Below are 18214 nucleotides of genomic sequence, written 5' to 3' on the forward strand. Positions count from 1 at the left end.
GCATCTAGACAATTTTATGAATTGCACAATTCAGACTGAGGTGTTTCCACTAAATTAAGGCAATGGGCATTTGTGTTTTCCAAGGGTCCCATCCCTATATATCAGTCTGTTTCCCTAATTTCTGTCAGCTGTCCAATATTATCAAAACCATTTAAATGAATTTAAGTAACCATCCTATCTAAAAATGTTAAATATTTGGGACATCACTACTTCCTTTGCACTATATATCTTAAAAGAGACCTACATTCCTGATTTGTACATACATTCTGCATAATTCCACATTTTCTTTCCAAGTGACACATGCAGACAAATATGTTTGACCTAGCTGTTTGAAAGGAAGCTTTCCTCATATCACACTGACTCTGCCTCTCTAGAATAACAACAACAATAAAAAGTACCTGTGGTTGTTGTGCTGGATCAGTATGTCTTCGTATCATAGATGGTGTACTTGCTTCTCCATGGTTTCTTTGGCCTCTAGGCCCATCTTGAATATCCAGACTTCTGCCACGCCGGTCCTAGAAAGTGATGAGGATAAGACAACCATGGGTATACTCCGAATTGAACTTGAGACATTCATAATTGTTTTTGTTGGATTGCTAGTTTCATAAATAAACTGGAAACACTTAAGCATAACACCCATCTATGGTGAATTCATGCAGTGGACCCTACTATAATGATGTTCTTATCTGTGTACCACTAATTTAAAATATTTCAACCAAACAAATAGAAATTTCCATCCCCAAACCCCATTTTTTTTACACTGAATTTTAAAAAATATCTTACATTTCACTGCAAGTAAAGTTTGAGAAATCTAGTATTAGTCCCAGCTGGAGTAGATCCATTGAAATCAATGAAATGTATGACTAGCAAGTCTCATTCATCTAGATATTTTTACTCTGACTGAGATAAATTTTGGATGTAATCCTTTGTACGTATATTTTTTCTACTATTGTTGTGCAGTATAGCAACAGAGTGTTGAACTGCTTATTTATAAAGCAAAGCAACAGTAAGAATTATAATGTAAGAACAAAGCTAAATCAAATCAACTTTCTAAAACAATGACAATGTGACAGTTTAGCTGGCAGGGCACAGGCAAACAAAAAATAATGTGAAGTTGAATTCACAGCAAAAGTGTGCTCCCTATATACCACCTCATAGTGCTTAAAGCACTCTCTGGGTGGTTTACAATTTAATTATGCAGGCTACACATTACCCCCCAGGAAGCTGAATACTCAATTTACGATCTCAGAAGGATGGAAAGTTGAGTCAAATTTGAACAGGCTATCTAATCCCAAAATTGAACTTGGGTCATTAGCATTGTCTTCAGTGCAGTGCTGCAGTTTATCCTCTGTGTCAGGCTTATACCTTGAAAATCTTATCTACCCACAGCAGCATCTTCAGCAACCTCTTGAAGGTGAGCAGGGAGTGGGCCAGGTGCAAATCAACTAGGTGCCAGTTCCAAAGGGCTGGGGCCACTATGGAGAAAGCCCGGCTTCTAAGTGATGTCTTCTTGGCCTCCTTCAGCATGACCACCCAGAGGAGCATTGCTTGAGAGGATCCAGTGGCAAGAGTTGCTCCAAATCCAATGGGATCTCAGCAAGTAATGGGGAGAGGTGGCAGTGGTAAAATCACTCCTTAAACATTACTCATACCTTGAAAACCCTATTAGAGACACCATAAATCACATGCAGCTTAATGGCATTTAACAGACCCTCCTCTGCACATGTATGTCACTTGTGATGATAACAGAGGAATACCCAGGTATTCTAAGACACGCTGGGTCCCAGAAAGCATTTCGTTGTTGTTTAGTCATTTAGTTGTGTCCGACTCTTCGTGACCCCATGGACCAGAGCACGCCAGGCCCTCCTGTCTTCCACTGCCTCCCAGAGTTGGGTCAAATTCATGTTGGTAGCTTCGGTGACACTGTCCAACATTCTTGTTCTCTGTCGTCCGCTTCTCCTCTTGCTTTCACACTTTCCCAACATCAGGGAAAAAAAGTGCCCTTTTCCAGGGCGTCCTTTCCCAATTTTGTTCCATATCCAGTTCTAACTGTTGCTTCCTGTCCCACATATAGATTTGTCAGGAGATAGATAAGGTGGTCAGGCACTCCCATTGCTTTAAAGATTTTGTTTGTTGTGGTCGACACAGTCAAAGGCTTGTACTTAGTGTGTAGTTAGTGAAGCAGAAGTAGATGTTTTTCTGGAACTCTCTGGCTTTCTCCATAATCCAGCACGTGTTAGCAATTTGGCCCCTTTGAAATCCAGCTTGTACTTCTGAGAGTTAAGCTTTTGATAGCTTAACCTATTTTCTGTATTAGTGTATTGGTGATGTCAGTTTGTGTAACTGTATTCTAAATTTGGCAGGGAAAGCATCTGAACATATTGTATGCACAGTGCTGTGGATACATGCAGTTTTTAAGGTAAGAAAGGTTCAATCGTGATTTATCATTGTCTTCTGTGCAGTACTAGCAAAAGTTAGCTTGGGTGTCACTGCCACAGTCTGTGAAAGATCCTCTGCCAAGTGTCATTTTCATCTGCTACTGTTGGCTAGTAACTGCCCTTCAAAAGTTTCTCAGTCCCCACTGGAACTATCAGTTCTCTTATGCTGATTGTGTTAGTACTCCTGAAGAGAGTGGATGAATCTTAGTCTGGTGCCTCAGCTGTTAACATTCTGCCTTGGGTGACCTTAAAAGGAGTCCAGGCTCTTAATGGAATCTAGCCTCCTAACTAGATTCCATTAGGAGCTCTTGACTTTTCTGACATGCTCACCATGTTAAGGAGGACAGAAGAGGATGTTGGATCAGTAGGAGACAAAGAAGAGTTAGGAAATACGACAGGGAGAATCTTTCCCTTTAGCTAATCTTTCCCTTGAGCTTCACTATGAAATTTGTAATTCTAGACTTGTATGAGAAATGAAGTCTACCAGTGTTAGCATTTCTCTGCTTTTAACTGTTATGTAGATGAGGGGATATTGGCAAGTACAGCTATTGAAATCCCTGTAGCACTGTTCCATGGCAAGATCACCCTGAAATTCTCCCATCTTGAGATTTCAACAAACTAGAGAAGCTGGAAAGGGGACAGATTGTATTTGTCTTCAGTGTGGAAGGGATTGTCACTCTCAAATTGGCCTTCTCAGCCACACTAAACGCTGTTCCAAGACCTCTATTCAGTGCACATTATCATAGTCTCTCGAGACTGAAGGATGCCTACTACTAGAGAATCTATGATATTGACTGATCTGATATCCAACCTTTCCTATACCTTTCAGTGATTTGATTCACAGATGTGCACCTTGATTTACTTTTGCATAGAGCAGGGATGAGGAACAACCCATCAGGTGCCGTTGAACTGTGCTTCACATTTACATCACTGCTATTGATAATTGTTAGGGCAAGTGGAAGTTGTAGACTCCTAGTGTACAGAAAGAATTTCCAAAGATCTCATCCAACTCTCCTTTCTCTAGCTTCATAAATTAATGAAATGTTTTTCTCTTTCAAAAGTTACTTCTTTTAAACACATACTATTAGAGTTGGGTCCAAGAGAAGCATTTGTGCATGTGGCAAAATATATTATTATGCGAAATGTACAGTCTACTCCATAGTACAGCTTTTATCAGTCAGATGTTTTTTGAACCTGTCCACAAGGCAGGCAGGCTGTGTAACAGCCTCTGTTCTCCATGAAAAAACTGTTGCCCTCTAGATCTTCTAATGTCTTGTTTGTAACTCTGGAAGTATTTTCCAATTTCCTTTTACAAAACATAACATTTGAAACTACTCCTGAGGGTCTGTTTCCTGCACTTCAGCCAGCACAAAAGGTCAGTGTAACTCTGTTGAGATATGTATGTCAATTGTTCCCTGCTAGAGATGTTAAGAGTTGAGTTAAACTCAGTTTCACTTTAAAGCAAGGGATTGGGAGTACATGTTTGTTTTGTTCATTTTTTTTTTTTGCTTGATGTCAGACGTAAGACTCAAAACAGTTGCCACTGTTAGATGGAATTCATCGTTCATCCTTTTCTACACATTCTTTAAGCCAAATCATCATTAGACTTGTGTAGGAATACCCCTTCTTTGGACTGTTTAGCATATCTCCGCCATCTCTATGGAAAACATAGGTTCTTCTCCTTTATATGACATCTGCCATCCAGAGCAGCCAGAATTCTTAGAATAATTTTAAAATACACATCCTTAGCTGGAGAGGACTTGAAGGATGGGGGACAGACTTCTGTTTTATTCTGACATATCTCTGAGCTAGAGAGTATTGTGCCTAAAAGATTCAGAAGACATCAATTTAGAGATTCACAATATGGGTAAAAATCATACTGTTTGAAGAGGCGTTTAGAAAATATCTTACTCCTCTGGCACCCTCATAGACCCATGAATGGATTATTAATTTTGATTTGCCGCCTAGGTTTCTTTCTTTTTAGATATCCTGGGATATTCATGTATTCTGCCTCTCTTTATAGTTTTGTGGGCAGGGATGGACAGTTGTGTTTTTAACTGCCGTTGTCCACCCAGAGTAGTGCTTAGACACTAGATGGATGGGGTCTAAATGTAACAAAAAACTAAATAACAGAAATAACATTATACTGAGTGTAGTTCCACAAATACAGATGTAGAGGTGGTATCATTATCTTATAAGCTGCATGGCACAGCAACCCTTCAATAAGCAGAGCCCTCAATAACTTTCCTCAGGCAAAGACATCTGAATGGCACTAAGTTAAAGAAGACTGATCTAGCACAAGCTAGACCTGAAACTCAACTCTGCCCTTCTTAAAGTTACCTGCTTATGCTGCCAAGACGTAAAATGATCAACATCCTTCTTGTGGCCTGATGCTTCTCCTTCTCCTTTGGCAGGTGGGTGAACTACCTCCTTTTCCCTTTTGGCCTGGGTACCTGCTTCCTGGGGGGAAAAAAAGTTCTTTGTATTATGTTTTGAAGGTACGTATATAGGTGGCATATGGGTGGTTTTTGAGAAGCGTAGGTTCAGCTCTTCCCTCTTCCAGAAGGTTTTCCAGAGAACTTGCTGTGTCACAACAGAAATAATAAATTGTTTTGTGACATCTTAAAGATGACAAATTCAGTATAGCATGAGCTTTTGTGAAATAGTCCTCCCCATCAGGGTTTCCTCCTGCCCTGCTTGTGGTCTTCCCATATGTATTTGCCACCTTAGTAAGTGTATTTAGTGACTGCTTTTAGGCTAGAGTCTCCCACTCCCCATTGTCCTTCTTCTGGAAGGCAACCCCCTTCCTGTTTAAGTATGCCTTTGGAAAGGGAATGCCCTTGCAAGAAAGTAGTTTCGGTAGAAGCTGCAGTCTTGTTGTTGTTTTTATGTACTCGTGCCGTTTCCATATGTATTTGTTTGGCCACCGTGGGAATAGAATGCTGGGCTTTTCATTTAGCATTGCTTTTCTTACGTTGCTTGCATAATTAAATTTTAAACCACCCAGAGAGTGATTTAAGCACTATGGGATGGTATAAGCAGCACTGCTTTACTTTGCTTCTGAATTTTTATAAGATGCTGCAGGACTCTTTGTTCTTTTCTCTTGCATTTCACATGATACTCACATGATTGATTCAGCTGATTTGCAATGCAAAACTACATTGGACAGAACGTTTATTTGCATCACAAATGCCTCTATTCCAGCATTTGAGAAAGCTGTTTTTGGACTGTAACTCCCAGAATCCTTAGCCAGCATGGCTGATGTGGAATTTTGGGACCTGTTGTTCAAAAAAGCAGTTTTTCCAAGCCCTGCTCTCTATCAAGTAAGCAATTGTCAGGACAGTGACAACAATAATATGAGATGAGTTTAAAGACAATTTAAGTCTTGCCAAAGACTCAGCAAATAGCTGCAATTCATCTGTGAACATGTACTGAGAAATCTTGCATGCCTAGCCTCTTTTCATTACCTAATATCACTACTTGATACTGGCAATGCTCTTTATTTAAAAACCAAAGCTGAGCTGATAAGGATCTGATTTGGAAACAATTTTATTATAATAATAGTGTCCTATGATGATGATGAACTAGTAGCAGAAGAAAGGATGATGATGATGTCCTTATAATGTAATCTGGCAGATATAATTTTGGCCCTTTTCTGCTTTGTATTAATTAATTCATTTCAAACCATGCAGCCCAAGAATACGGATAGACTCTTAGGAAAGTTAAGAACAACTAAGGGCATGCTGTTCCTGACTCAGGAAGGGTGAGTGGGTAAGGGAAGTAAGGGAAGCCTCTTCAGATTAAAGCAGAATCCTATCATGCCTGTTCTGTTCTGTTCTGAAACCTTTAATGGCATTTACAATTTACAACAACACAATCTTATCATGCCTAGAAGAGCCAGTTGTAAGATCTTTATTGAAAAAGCTGTTTCCAAATCATTTGAGAGTGGATGGCTACTGGCCATATTCAACATTTGTTTTTCGGCAGGATGGTTTCTCATCTTCAGCAGTTTCTAGATTAAATTCATTATCTAGATTCATTTTAATCTATTTTAGGGTGGGTTATGGTACTGAGATGACTCTGTTCGCCCTGGCAGATACTACAGCAGGAACTGGGCAAGGGAATATTGACTACACTAACCTTCTGAGTCATCTCTCAGGAACTGAACTTGGGGGTACTGTTTTGCCATGGTTCATGTTCTACCCATATGAGCCAACGCAGAATGCACTGCTGGGGGGACTCCTTTGCTATGCCTTCTTGGCCTTTTATCTGCAAAGTCCCTTAGGATTCCATTCTGTCCCCCATGTTATTTAACATATAAATGAAACTGCTGGGAGAGGTTGTGGGTTCGGTAGTAGCAACACCCAACTCTATCTCTACTTTCCATCAAGTTCAAGGAAAATGTCTCAGTTCTCAACTGGGTCTTTGCATCAGTAATGGACCGATGAGGATGGAGAAATTGAAGCTTAATTCAGGCAGCACATGGTGCTTTTGGCCAGTTGGTGTTGAATGGAGTTATACTCCCCTTGAAAACCCAAATTTTCAGGCTATGTACCGTACTCCTGAATTCATTCCTGAGCCTATGTCCTCAGACTTCAACTGTGGCCAGGAGTGCATTTGCACAGTTAAAACTTGTGTGCTAGCTTGGATCCTACTTGGATTATTTTAACGTACTCTACATATGGCTGTTTTCAAAGATGGTTCAGAAGCTTCAGCTAGTTCAAAATAAATACAGTACCATTGGCTACTGGGCCATTTCTAGACCAACTTTAAAGTGCTGGTTAGGACCTCCAGAGCCTTGTACAGCCTGAGTCCAGACTGACTGAAATACTGCATCTTCCTATATAATTCCAACGCCCCCTCCTCCCAGGTTCTGCAATCTTCTTTCAGTTCTGCCTCTGCCACCCTTGGAAGTATGTTTTGTTAAGACAGGAGAGAGAGCCTTTTTGGTGGCTGCTCAAGCCATGGAAGACCCTCTCCCTGTTGTCTTTCTGCTGGAAGGCAAAAACCTCCCTTTGTAAGCACAGCTTTGGAAACTGAACACCCTTGTAAGAAATTCGTTTTTGTGGTGGATGTAGTCTTCTTGTTCTTATGTGCTGTCAGGTCACCTCGACTTAGGGTGACTTTCAAAACATCCTGGCACAAACATCCCGGCTCAGTTCTTGTAAACTCTAGGCTGTGGCTTCTTGCCTTCAACTTTTCTGAGCATGACTACTTTTTCTAGCAAGTCTTGTAATGATGTGTCCAAAGTATGACAGCCTTAGTTTCATCATTTTTGCTTCTAGAGAAAGTTCAGGCTTCATTTGATCAAGGACCCAGTTGGTCATCTTTCTCTTATGGCACATTTAGGCATGCAGGGTATCTACAAAACTCTCCATCAGCACCATGTTCAATTCTTTTTTCTTGTTGGCTTTCTTCACTGTCCAGGCTTCACATTCATGGAGAAGGATCTAGAATTCAATAGTGTGAATTGTCGGGATCTGCAGATGAAGACTTGTTGTAGGGATCTGCAGATGAAGTCTAGTTGTAGGGATCTGCAGATGAAGCCTTTTTCCCCTCTTGACCAGCAAGGAGAAAGAAAGAGGCAAGCACTCGAGTGTGTGTTTCAGGGCGTGCTGTGTAGCATGCTGTTCAGTGGGAAATTCTCCCTATCCATTGCCGCGCCCCCTTTTATTGTTCTCTACTACCTTTGCACTAGTTAACCAGTGACCATTCTAAACACAGGCAGGTAATATCCTGAATACACAAGTATGGTAAACAGAGGGGCCGGTAAACAGAGGCACGTAAATCCTCAATACACAAGCAGGATAAACATTCCTGAATACAGAGCAGGGTAAACATAGACAGATAACACCTTAATACACAAGTAAGTTAATACAATTTACCCAAAGACAGATAATTATCCTAGATACCAAAGCAGGTTAATGAATCATCCTTTAGGAAAGCTAGCACACTGTATACGTGATTTGCGCGCTTAGCACAATGTCTGCTATTGCCACAGATATATACATTGTAAAAGCATACAATTTCCCCACATGAATTATTTTGGCCTTGGTCTTACATTTGATTATCTCTTCTAGTTCCTTCACTACTACCCTTCCAAGTCTCAATCTTCTTTTGATTTTTTTGGCTGCAGTCGCATTTGGATTGGTGATTGAACCAAGGCGTACAGTATCTTTAAGCATTATAAATTCTTCATTGTCAGCATAAAAGTTGTGTAGTTTTTCTTAGCTTATGAATTTTGTTTTCTTAATGTTCCACTACAGTTCTGCTTTTTCACTTTCTTCTTTCATCTTCATCAATAGTGATTTCAAGTCATTGCTTTCTGCCAGTAATACAATATCATCTGCATGTCTTAAATTATTTATGTTTCTTCCACCAGTTCTCATATTTTATTAGTCTGAATTTAATCCAGTTTTCCATATATGTTTTTCGTACAGATTGGACAGATAGGGAGATAAGACACATCCTTTTCTGACACCTTTGCATATGGGAAACCATTATGTTTCTCTTTATTCTGACCTAATAGTAGCTCCTGAAGTAGGTTATACTTCAGGACAAATAGTTAGGCACACCCATTTCTTTTAGAACAATCCATGTTTTCTCATGATCCACACAGTCAAACTCTTTGCTGCAGTCTATAAAGCAAAGACTGATCATCTTCTGAAATTCTTTGGTGCACTTCAATACCCAGCATGCATGTATTTATACTACCATCTCTGGTCCCTCTTTGCTTTTGGAATCCAGCTTGGACATCAGGCGTTTCTTGCTCCATATATGGTAAAAGTCTTTGTTGCAATACCTTGAGTGTCACCTTGCTTGTGTGGGGGTGCAGTATACTTTATTGTTTTTGTTGTGTTAATATTGAACTGTTTTTAATGGGTGGTTTTAAATACTGACGTGTTTAACTGTAGTTAAGTACTCAATTGTGATTCTAATTGTGCTTTTAAATTATTTCTATGAACTGTATTTATTTTTTTTACTGGCAGCCAGATTATGCCAGTTTACAGAACTAAAGGTATCAAAGGAAGGTTAATGTTGCTAAATGATCAACATTCCTCCTAATTTTCCACCAGTGCTGGGAGGGGGCCATCCCATGTGTACGAGATTCTGGCTGTGCCCAGAACCAAATGGACTACAACATTGGCTGCGCGTGCATGGCACTGATGCAGCACTACACAGCTGTGGACCCAGGCAATTTAGAGGGAATGCTGACATTGAGCAAAGGTCCATTGTGCAAATCATTGTCCATTCATGATTTTTTATCATGAATTTTCCTACCTTGCTGCCCCCCAGCTAGTAGTCTTGACAATTTTAGCCCCATGGAAAACTCAGTTTTCTAAGTGTTCAGTCATGAATGGAGATTTGTGTTTAATCCTAATCAGTGTCAAATTTAAGAGTTTAAAGCTTAATTTGTCTTAACATCTGGATCTGCCAGTATTCCTTCAGTTCTTGTAAATCTAGCAATTTTGTGCAACAATGGAGTTAGAGTGACCTTCTCTGTTCTTCCATTACTATGTAAAACTCAGTGTGGTTACCAGCTTCCCTTTCGGGATGTAAACTTAAATCAAGTTTTATCTCTCTTACACTGTTTATGTTAACATGTGGAATATGTAGTCATTATTAATGCAGAAGAGAAAAAGTACAAATAAATGTTTTAATGGAAATGAGCAGTTCAAAGCCATGGAGACTTTATATTCACAGTACAAAATTATTAGGATGAATTCTTTCTCATGGCTGAAAACACTGTCATTAGCTACACCTAGCCTTAAACTCTGTTTTATAGATGCTTCTCCCTATCATACTGTCTCCTAATGCAATAACCTGTCTTTTACTGGAGACGTTAATACTGCATGTCATTACCTGTCCTTTCACACAGTTGCACTTTTTCAGTCGTAGAATGGTATTTTAAACATAGATTAGGAATGTTGAGGAAGTCAACACTATGGCCCTCTGTGACATGTAGAAATATATAATTCCTTTTCTTTTGAGTCAATGAAGTGCACCTCCTCAGAAAATGAAAGTTACAAAATGCATTGCTGTTGTACACATATACTATTTTCTGCCTTGCCTCAGCATTCACATCCTGGTAATTTAATATCAGAATCCGCTTCCTGGTTAAGCAGGGCTTAGATTACATTGGTTACCAAGCATTCTTTTCATTCTCCTGTGCTGTGTGCTTCAGGGTTTACAATCGCTGATCTGCCATTCCTTTGTTTTTCTTGCACCGGCTGAAATAGGCTGCCTGTGGTCTGGGATATTTTCCAAATATTTTTTGTTTTGTTTTCCCCTCTTCCTTCAGTGCTGCATTCTCTCTAATCATCCGAGTGTCCCTTTTGCATTTTGTGTGATTTGGACAGTCAGACAAACAATAGACTCCACAGTGAAATGAGGAAACTTTTAGCTTTGATAAAATGTGTACTCTGTGACCTTTCAATGAAGCAGCGCAAATGCCTAACCCGTATCTTTTCTCCAATCTTCTGTCTGTACTATTCTGATTCTACTGTGGAAGTGTTGTATTCTGTATTATTGTTCCTTCCTTCTTTCTTTAGCAAATGTTAGCTCCTTAACTCCTGGCACAGTACTATCTGCTCTGTTTTTGTCAGCATTTCTCCATTTGATTCTTCATACGCTGCACCAGGGAATGACTGCAATACAGTATACAAGATAAAATCATTTTTCTACCTAAGCAATCAATGCTGTGTCTTATTGTTCTTATTCCAGTGTTCTGATCTGCAATGATTATTATACTTCCAATATGAAATTCTATACAATTTCCTTGTGGTTTACTGTATACAGATTTCTCACATCTTGTCTGTTATGGCACATTTAGGCATGCAGTTATTTTTCAGCCTTTTCCAGTATAATTGTACTGATTGATTATCTATTTGACACGACTGTTGTGAGGTTTACTGTGATTATGTAATATGCACATATCCCTATGAATTCTAAAGCATTGTAAATGCTAAGTTTTGTCACTCATCACATTCCCATCTGAAAGCAACAGACTACTGCAGTCTGAAAAGCAGAAGTACAGTAACTAGGTAGCTTTATGCTTTGGAAGTGCTGACACAAGTGTCTTTGTCCCAACATGTTTGAAGGCAGAAATAAACCCTATGCGCCAGTATCATGAGGGCCAGGATCCCACTGGGCAGCTGGACTAAAATGAGGAAAACACTATTCCAGCACTGATACTAGCAATCTCACGAGATTGTTGAGGGAGGGGAGAAGTCTAAACCTCTCTCAATCCTCAGCATGCCTGTTTCTGATGTTGAATAAATTATAGCTTGAAGGCCAGGGTATAATTTATTCAAAAGGAATAGACTAAATGGAAAAGGAGGAATACCATTACTGTATATACAAAAGATGTGTGCACCTGTGAAGCTGTCCATGACTTGGAACATGGAAGTCTGGTTGAGAGTATTTGATGAGAATCAAAGGAGAGGGAAATAACAGTGCTACGATTGGTGGGGATTTGTAATGGACCTCCACACAAGAGTGAAGATTTGGATGATGCCCTCCTTGATCAGACTACCAAATCTTCAATGACAGATAATGGCAGATGTAAACCACCCTGATATTGTTGTAGGTTTTCAAAACAGAAGTTGAACGGCCACCTGTCAAGGATGCATTAGCTGTTACAGTCGGGTCTCGACTTACGAACGGCTCGACATACGAACGTTTCGACTTACGAACCGCTCTCATAGGAATATATGGACTCGACTTACGAACTTAGATTCGAGTTACGAACTCTTTTTTTCCCTTTTTTAAAAGCTAAGTCATCTTAGGTTAAAAGGAAAAAAGAAAAAATATCCCCCTCTAGTGGCAGAAAGCGGAATAGCAGCTTCCCATTAGTTTCTATGGACGAAAAGAGCAGATACGGATTAAATGGTTTTCAATGCATTCCTATGGGAAATGCAGATTCGACTTAAGAACTTTTCGCCCTGAGAACTGCCTTCCAATACAGATTAAGTTCGTAAGTCGAGACCCCACTGTAGTTCCTATGGGAACTAATGCTTCAATGTATGAACGCACCTCTACATAACAAAAAAACAGCCAGAACGGATTAATTGGTTTTCAGTCCATTCCTATGGGAAATTTTGCTTCAACTTAAGAACGTTTCAACTTAAGAACACCATTCCAAAATGGATTAAGTTCTTAAGTAGAGGTTCCACTGTAGTTTCTATGGACGGAAAAGAGCAGATACGGATTAAATGGTTTTCAATGCATTCCTATGGGAAATGCAGATTCAACATAAGAACTTTTCAACTTGAGAACCACCTTCCAATACGGATTAAGTTCTTAAGTAGAGACCCCACTGTAATCAGGAGCAGATTAGATTAGATTACCCTTGGCATTCCTTCCAACTCAATAATTCTATTATTTTATAATTCATTTTCTGCTATGAATAGTGGAGATCATTGGAAAATGAGACATTCACTTCACATAAATTCTCCTGAGTTTTTCTTGGGTCTCAATGGGAATGGTGAAATTTTAAACTGTTGGAAGCAGCAAGAAGAGTGGTTGTGTGTGAGTAGGGGGGAATGTGCATATGTATGTATTTACTATACAGTGGTGTCTTGCATTATGACATTAACTCGTTCCAGCGAAATCGCTGTAGAACGAAAACGTCATAATGCGAAAAGAAAGAACCAATTGAAACACATTAAAACCTGTTTAATGCGTTCCAAAGGGCTGTAAACTCACCGTCCAGCAAAGATCCTCCATAGGGCAGCCATTTTCGCTGCCTGTGCAGCGAGGAATCCATCACAGAAAACAGCGGGGAACCATTTTGTTTACCCGGCGGCCATTTTGAAACCGCCGATCAGCTGTTGGAAAATAGTCGTTTTGCGAAGAATCGGTTCCTGAAGCAGGGAACTGATCATCGCAATGCGAAATTCCCCCATAGGAAACATTGTTTTGCGATCGCAAAAAGTTCATCGTAATGCGGTTTCATCATTAAACGGGGCAATCGTAAAGCGAGGCACCACTGTATGTGCATGTGCATATAGATATGCAACCCCTGCCCAATGCCAGGCATGGCCTAAGGGCCAAAAAGTTGTGCATCTTCACTTTAGGAAGAAAAGCAGAAAGATTTTTTAAAAAGATATGATTGCACTGTACCTGGAAAGATTTAAGATAACTGAGTTCAAGCACACAAATGGATTAGTTTTATAGGTTTTGTATTCTCTCTCTCTCTCTCTCTCTCTCTCTCTCTCTCTCTCTCTCTCTCTGTGTGTGTGTGTGTGTGTGTGTGTGTGAATGAGAGAGAGAGATAGATGTATGTGTGTTTTATAAACACACACCTCATGGCAGTGAATGGAAGCATACTGTATTTTTCCGTGTATAAGACTATACTTTTGTCCGAAATCTTTAGGTTAAAAATTGAGGGTCGTCTTATACATGAAAGTAAACTGAGGAGAGAATAAAAGCAGGTGGAGGGGAAAGCAGGGATTAAAGTGATCCTGCAGTGCTTTCATCCCTTTTGTGTTGTAAGCCGCCTAGAGTGGTCGCAATGACCAGACAGGTGGGATATATATAAATAGAATGAATGAATGAATGAATGAATGAATGAATGAATGAATGAATGAATGAATGAATAAATAAATAAATAAATAAATAAATAAATAAATAAATAAATAAATAAATTTCACCCTACACTTGCTAAGCCCCACTTATTTTTCTTAATTTTGGATTAGATAGGTGGGGGTTGTCTTATACATGGGAGGGTCTTATACACGAAAAAAATATGATACTTTGTGCTTTATAGAATGGAAACGGGCCAAGGTAAAAGCTCATAGGCTAGACAGTCTGATAGCAAAGGTCATTTGGATAAGATTTTTACCATCTGCTTTGAAAGCGACACTTAGATTCCTAAGGTTTACCTGCTTTTCTTTTATGGGTCCCTCTCGCAGGAAGATCTGTTTGTGTTTGGAAATGGAAAATGTCTTGTAGTATTCCACAAGCTTATTTAAGGATTGGAACATCTCACTCCACAAGAAGTAGTTTCCGTTGGTGTCATTCATCACTTTGAAGTGCTGAACATCTTCTTCATGTCTGACCAAAAAGAAGAGGAAAACAAAACAAACAAAAATTACAATAGCACTGAATTTCTATCTGTTTTGTATCCTGTACTAACAATATGAAAATGCCCTCTGTGTGGGCCAACACAATCCAGAACAGGTTGGAGTTTTAAAACAATGCTTTAAATTCCTGACATTTGGGGCTGCAGCATTTTTCATATAATTTGTAACTGGACGACTACTTTTAGTTAGCTTGTTTGTTAAAAAAAATAATAGCCAATATCCTCTCCCTCCATCTTTGAGCCACAGTACTTTCTTAAAACCTCTCTGCTGCTACTAATGCCCCCATTAGAATCCCCCCAGTTCCCCTTTCCCTCTGCAAATAGTGGAATTGGAGAAAGGTTGCCATTTAAAATACTTTGGAAGTTTATACGAAGAACATACAGGCTGTGTGCATGTCAATCTGGCATGGGAACTTCCTGAGATCTGGTGGCCACACAGCCGCCCCCCCCCCCCCAATCCCACTAGACCTTGGAGGGCTTTTCCTGCCTCCATTCACACTCCATTGCCCTCTCCAATTCCCCAAATTAAAACAAAATGTTCTCTCTTTAGTCAAAAGGAGCCTTTTGACCCTCTAGAAAGAACGGGAGGCAAACCTCCACAAGCTACCCAAAGCCTAAAAGAAACCTTGTTTCCCCCAACACGTCACTTTCAATGTTAAAAATAGCTCTGTGGGCTTCAAACAGCTTGGTGGTGTTGGAGGAACATGGTGAAATTCTCCTTGGGCCACCAAAAGGGCACAGAACCAATTTCTTTCTTTCTTTTATCAGACATGAGGGACATGGGGATGCTGGAAAACTACATATGGGACCCTAGGGGCCACGTTTACCAGTAGCTCACACAACTCTATATAAAGTATCTTTATAAACTGCATATAAATGGTTTATTAAGCTGAAGAAGCAATGTTTAAACCTTTAAGCTGTGATCAGCGACTAGGTAGTGATGTCTTGGCCTCTTTTATTCTACTTATAGAATGCAAGGTAACAGAAGTCAATTCAAACCAAAGGCCAGTGTACAGTGTACATAAGCATGAGCATCGGTCCTGCTACAAATAGCACGCTCCACACCTGGCCTGACAAAGAAAGTTGGAGGATGAACCACTGACCTTTTGCATAATCGCACTAGTAAAAGGTCAGAACGGAAATCATTTTCTCAGTTTCTGTGTTGCCAAACAGGAGATAAGCTCCTTTCTCTTTAACCTGCATCCTTTATTCCAGGCTCATCAGGTACTTAGGATAGCCTCTGATCATCCTTTCTTTTCTTACACTCAGGTTATTTTAAAGGACTTTGGAACAGAAGTTGAAGGCTCTGCTTTGAAGTAAGTAAAGAAATACTGTACATATTTCAGTTTAAACAACCTATCACTTGTCCTGGTCATCAGAGTCCACTTTTACCCAAAGGGCATTGCTAGGTTTGTTGCTAGTAACAAAAGAGGATGTTTTGTGGAAGGACACCGGATTTGGCTAGGCAGCTAACAGTCAGACATGGTATAAGATGGCTTCGTAGGTTTAGAAGATACTAGCTGTGCTGCAGTTAGGATATTTTAAGCTCTGAATTTAGTGGACTTCCAAGAGCTTCCTCTGCTTCCAACAATAATATGTATTGCTTCAAATTGTGAAACACTGAAAGAACAGTTCTCTCCCTACTATCAATTGTTCCATGCTCTGCAACTGGAGGAAAGCACACCAGCTTGCAGTGAGCTCTAAATATAGGGTTGTTGTTGTTGAAACTAGCTGCCACTTAGGCCAGTGCTCTGCATTACCTTTTCTGCAGCTTCTGAGTAGGGTGAGTGAAATTGCTTGTGCCTGAATGGCCACTGTGAGCTGAACACATTGAAACTGTTTGCTGTGCTCTGGCAGCAGGCTTGTCCTTCGACTGTGCAGTGCAACTTGGCAGCTACACGCTGTGGAAATGTAGCTGGCAGGAAACACTGTGTTCAGCTGAGTTTCCTGAAAAGGACAGTGGGGGATGAAAGTGCCCCCCCCAACGCACAAAGCCATGTTTGATGGTAACCAAAACATGATCCTGGAATTAATCAATGAATCGTTCAGAAGTTGGAACCAGAATTTAAGAAGTTAATTTTGGGGGGACTGCGCTTCCCAGGGCTGTGGTGGTGCTGCAGGTTAAACCGCAGAAGCCTCTGTGCTGCAGGGTCAGAAGACCAGCAGTTGTAAGATCGAATCTATGTAACGGAGTGAGCTCCCTTCGCTTGTCCCAGCTGCTGCCAACCTAGCACTTTGAAAGCATGTAAATGCAAGTAGATAAATAAGTAGCACCACAGTGGGAAGGAAATGGTGTTCTGTGTCTAGTTGCACTGGCCACGTGATCACGGAAACTGTCTTCGGACAAATGTTGGCTCTACGACTTGGACACAGGGAGGAGCACCGCGCCCTAGAGTTGGACACGATTGGACTAAATGTCAAGGGGAACCTTTACCTTGCACTTCCAAGAATCCTGCAGGTTGGATATTTTTGGGAGTTATAGTTCAAAAATCAACTTTCTTACCCTCTAGTTTTAATTTACCATGGAGCTAAAATGTATTACCTCTGGCTTGAATTGAAATAATTGGCTTCTATTCAAGTGTTGATTAGTGGGACAATGCTGAGATACCTGTGGTCTCATCAACATTGGTTTGTGATTAGCCAGAGTGCTTACTTCACACACCAATGTAAGTTTCACTTACATTTAAATTAACAAAACTGTCAAAATCTGTATTTACTCAGTGGTCACACGCCCCTATTCCCATCAAGCAACCTTGAATATTCAGATTTACCCATGTACGATAACATGATAACATACACATGAGAAGGATTAAACTTTATATGATAAAAGACTTAATGGCCTTTAAGGTACTAGAAAATATCAGTGCTTTTCCAGTCATAGATGAACACTTCCAAGGGCTTGTCTATAGAGCTCAATTGGAGTGAGCTAGATTGGGCTAGAAAGAGTCACATAAGGTTGGGTAGCTGTCTGGTATTGCATTCGGTATGATCCTTGCATGCAAATGGCATACACACCTGAAACAGCCCTGTTTGGTCCACCTTCTTTAAGAAAACAAAACAGGAAAAAAACCTCCTTGCGCCTCCTCCTTTTTCTGGGGGAATTTTTCAATTTTTTTTTTATTTCTAAGCAGTATATCACATCAGTGCTATCTTAATAGACTTTTGAAAAACAAACTTTTGCTAACACAGGATTCAAAGAATTCACAGGAATGCTAACATATATTTCTGAGGCAGAGGTCAGAGTCTATCAAAGAAGAAAACTTTTATGCCCATGAGATATTACAGAAAACTGGGCTATGTACTATGCTGAAATGCCTTGATCTCTGTTGAAACCCTTAAAAGTGCACTGGAACTTGTTTATATAGCCAAATAGAAGTTTATAACTACTAATACACAACAGGCAACACAGCATGGAGACAAAGACAGAAACAAGGCCCTGTCACAAATCTAGATGTCATTTGTGCTCTCATAGGAATACTTGAAGCACCACCAAGGACTCAACATCAGGGAGGTACATGTTCATCCTCTAATATGACTTATGTCATCTTCTGTCAACAGTGCCTCTCTGCTTCATACATAGGATAAACAAGACAATCTCTGTGAAAAATAATGGGCTCGAATCTGACATCAAAGATGGCAACAGAGAGGAAACAGTTTCGGAACACTTAAATCTCCTAGGATACTATCATAC

At 40.0% G+C, this 18214-nt stretch overlaps 2 protein-coding genes across 6 annotated transcripts in view; one reads left to right on the plus strand and one right to left on the minus strand.

Annotated features, from left to right (window-relative positions):
• ENTHD1 (ENTH domain containing 1) overlaps positions 1 to 18214 on the plus strand; it is a 193937-nt gene that overhangs the window by 81669 nt on the left and 94054 nt on the right. Inside the window, exon 2 of the mRNA XM_073000141.2 lies at positions 15793 to 15839. The gene's annotated coding sequence lies outside the window, so the exon portion shown is untranslated. The remainder of the gene's footprint in view (positions 1 to 15792; positions 15840 to 18214) is intronic.
• The window catches only part of GRAP2 (GRB2 related adaptor protein 2), a 69826-nt gene that overhangs the window by 3038 nt on the left and 48574 nt on the right, over positions 1 to 18214 (minus strand). For 3 of the 5 annotated variants that reach the window (XM_020787809.3, XM_078376144.1, XM_078376145.1), the window contains exons 5-7: positions 14324 to 14495; positions 4779 to 4898; positions 399 to 515 (exon numbers count right to left, since the gene is read on the minus strand). In XM_020787809.3, coding sequence (XP_020643468.1) covers positions 399 to 515; positions 4779 to 4898; positions 14324 to 14495 — 409 coding nt within the window. The remainder of the gene's footprint in view (positions 1 to 398; positions 516 to 4778; positions 4899 to 14323; positions 14496 to 18214) is intronic. The other 2 variants (XM_073000146.2, XM_078376146.1) reach the window with 1 other exon arrangement.

The sequence above is a fragment of the Pogona vitticeps genome, chromosome 5 (genome assembly GCF_051106095.1).
Source record: "Pogona vitticeps strain Pit_001003342236 chromosome 5, PviZW2.1, whole genome shotgun sequence".
In the NCBI taxonomy this organism is placed as follows: Eukaryota; Metazoa; Chordata; class Lepidosauria; order Squamata; family Agamidae; genus Pogona; species Pogona vitticeps.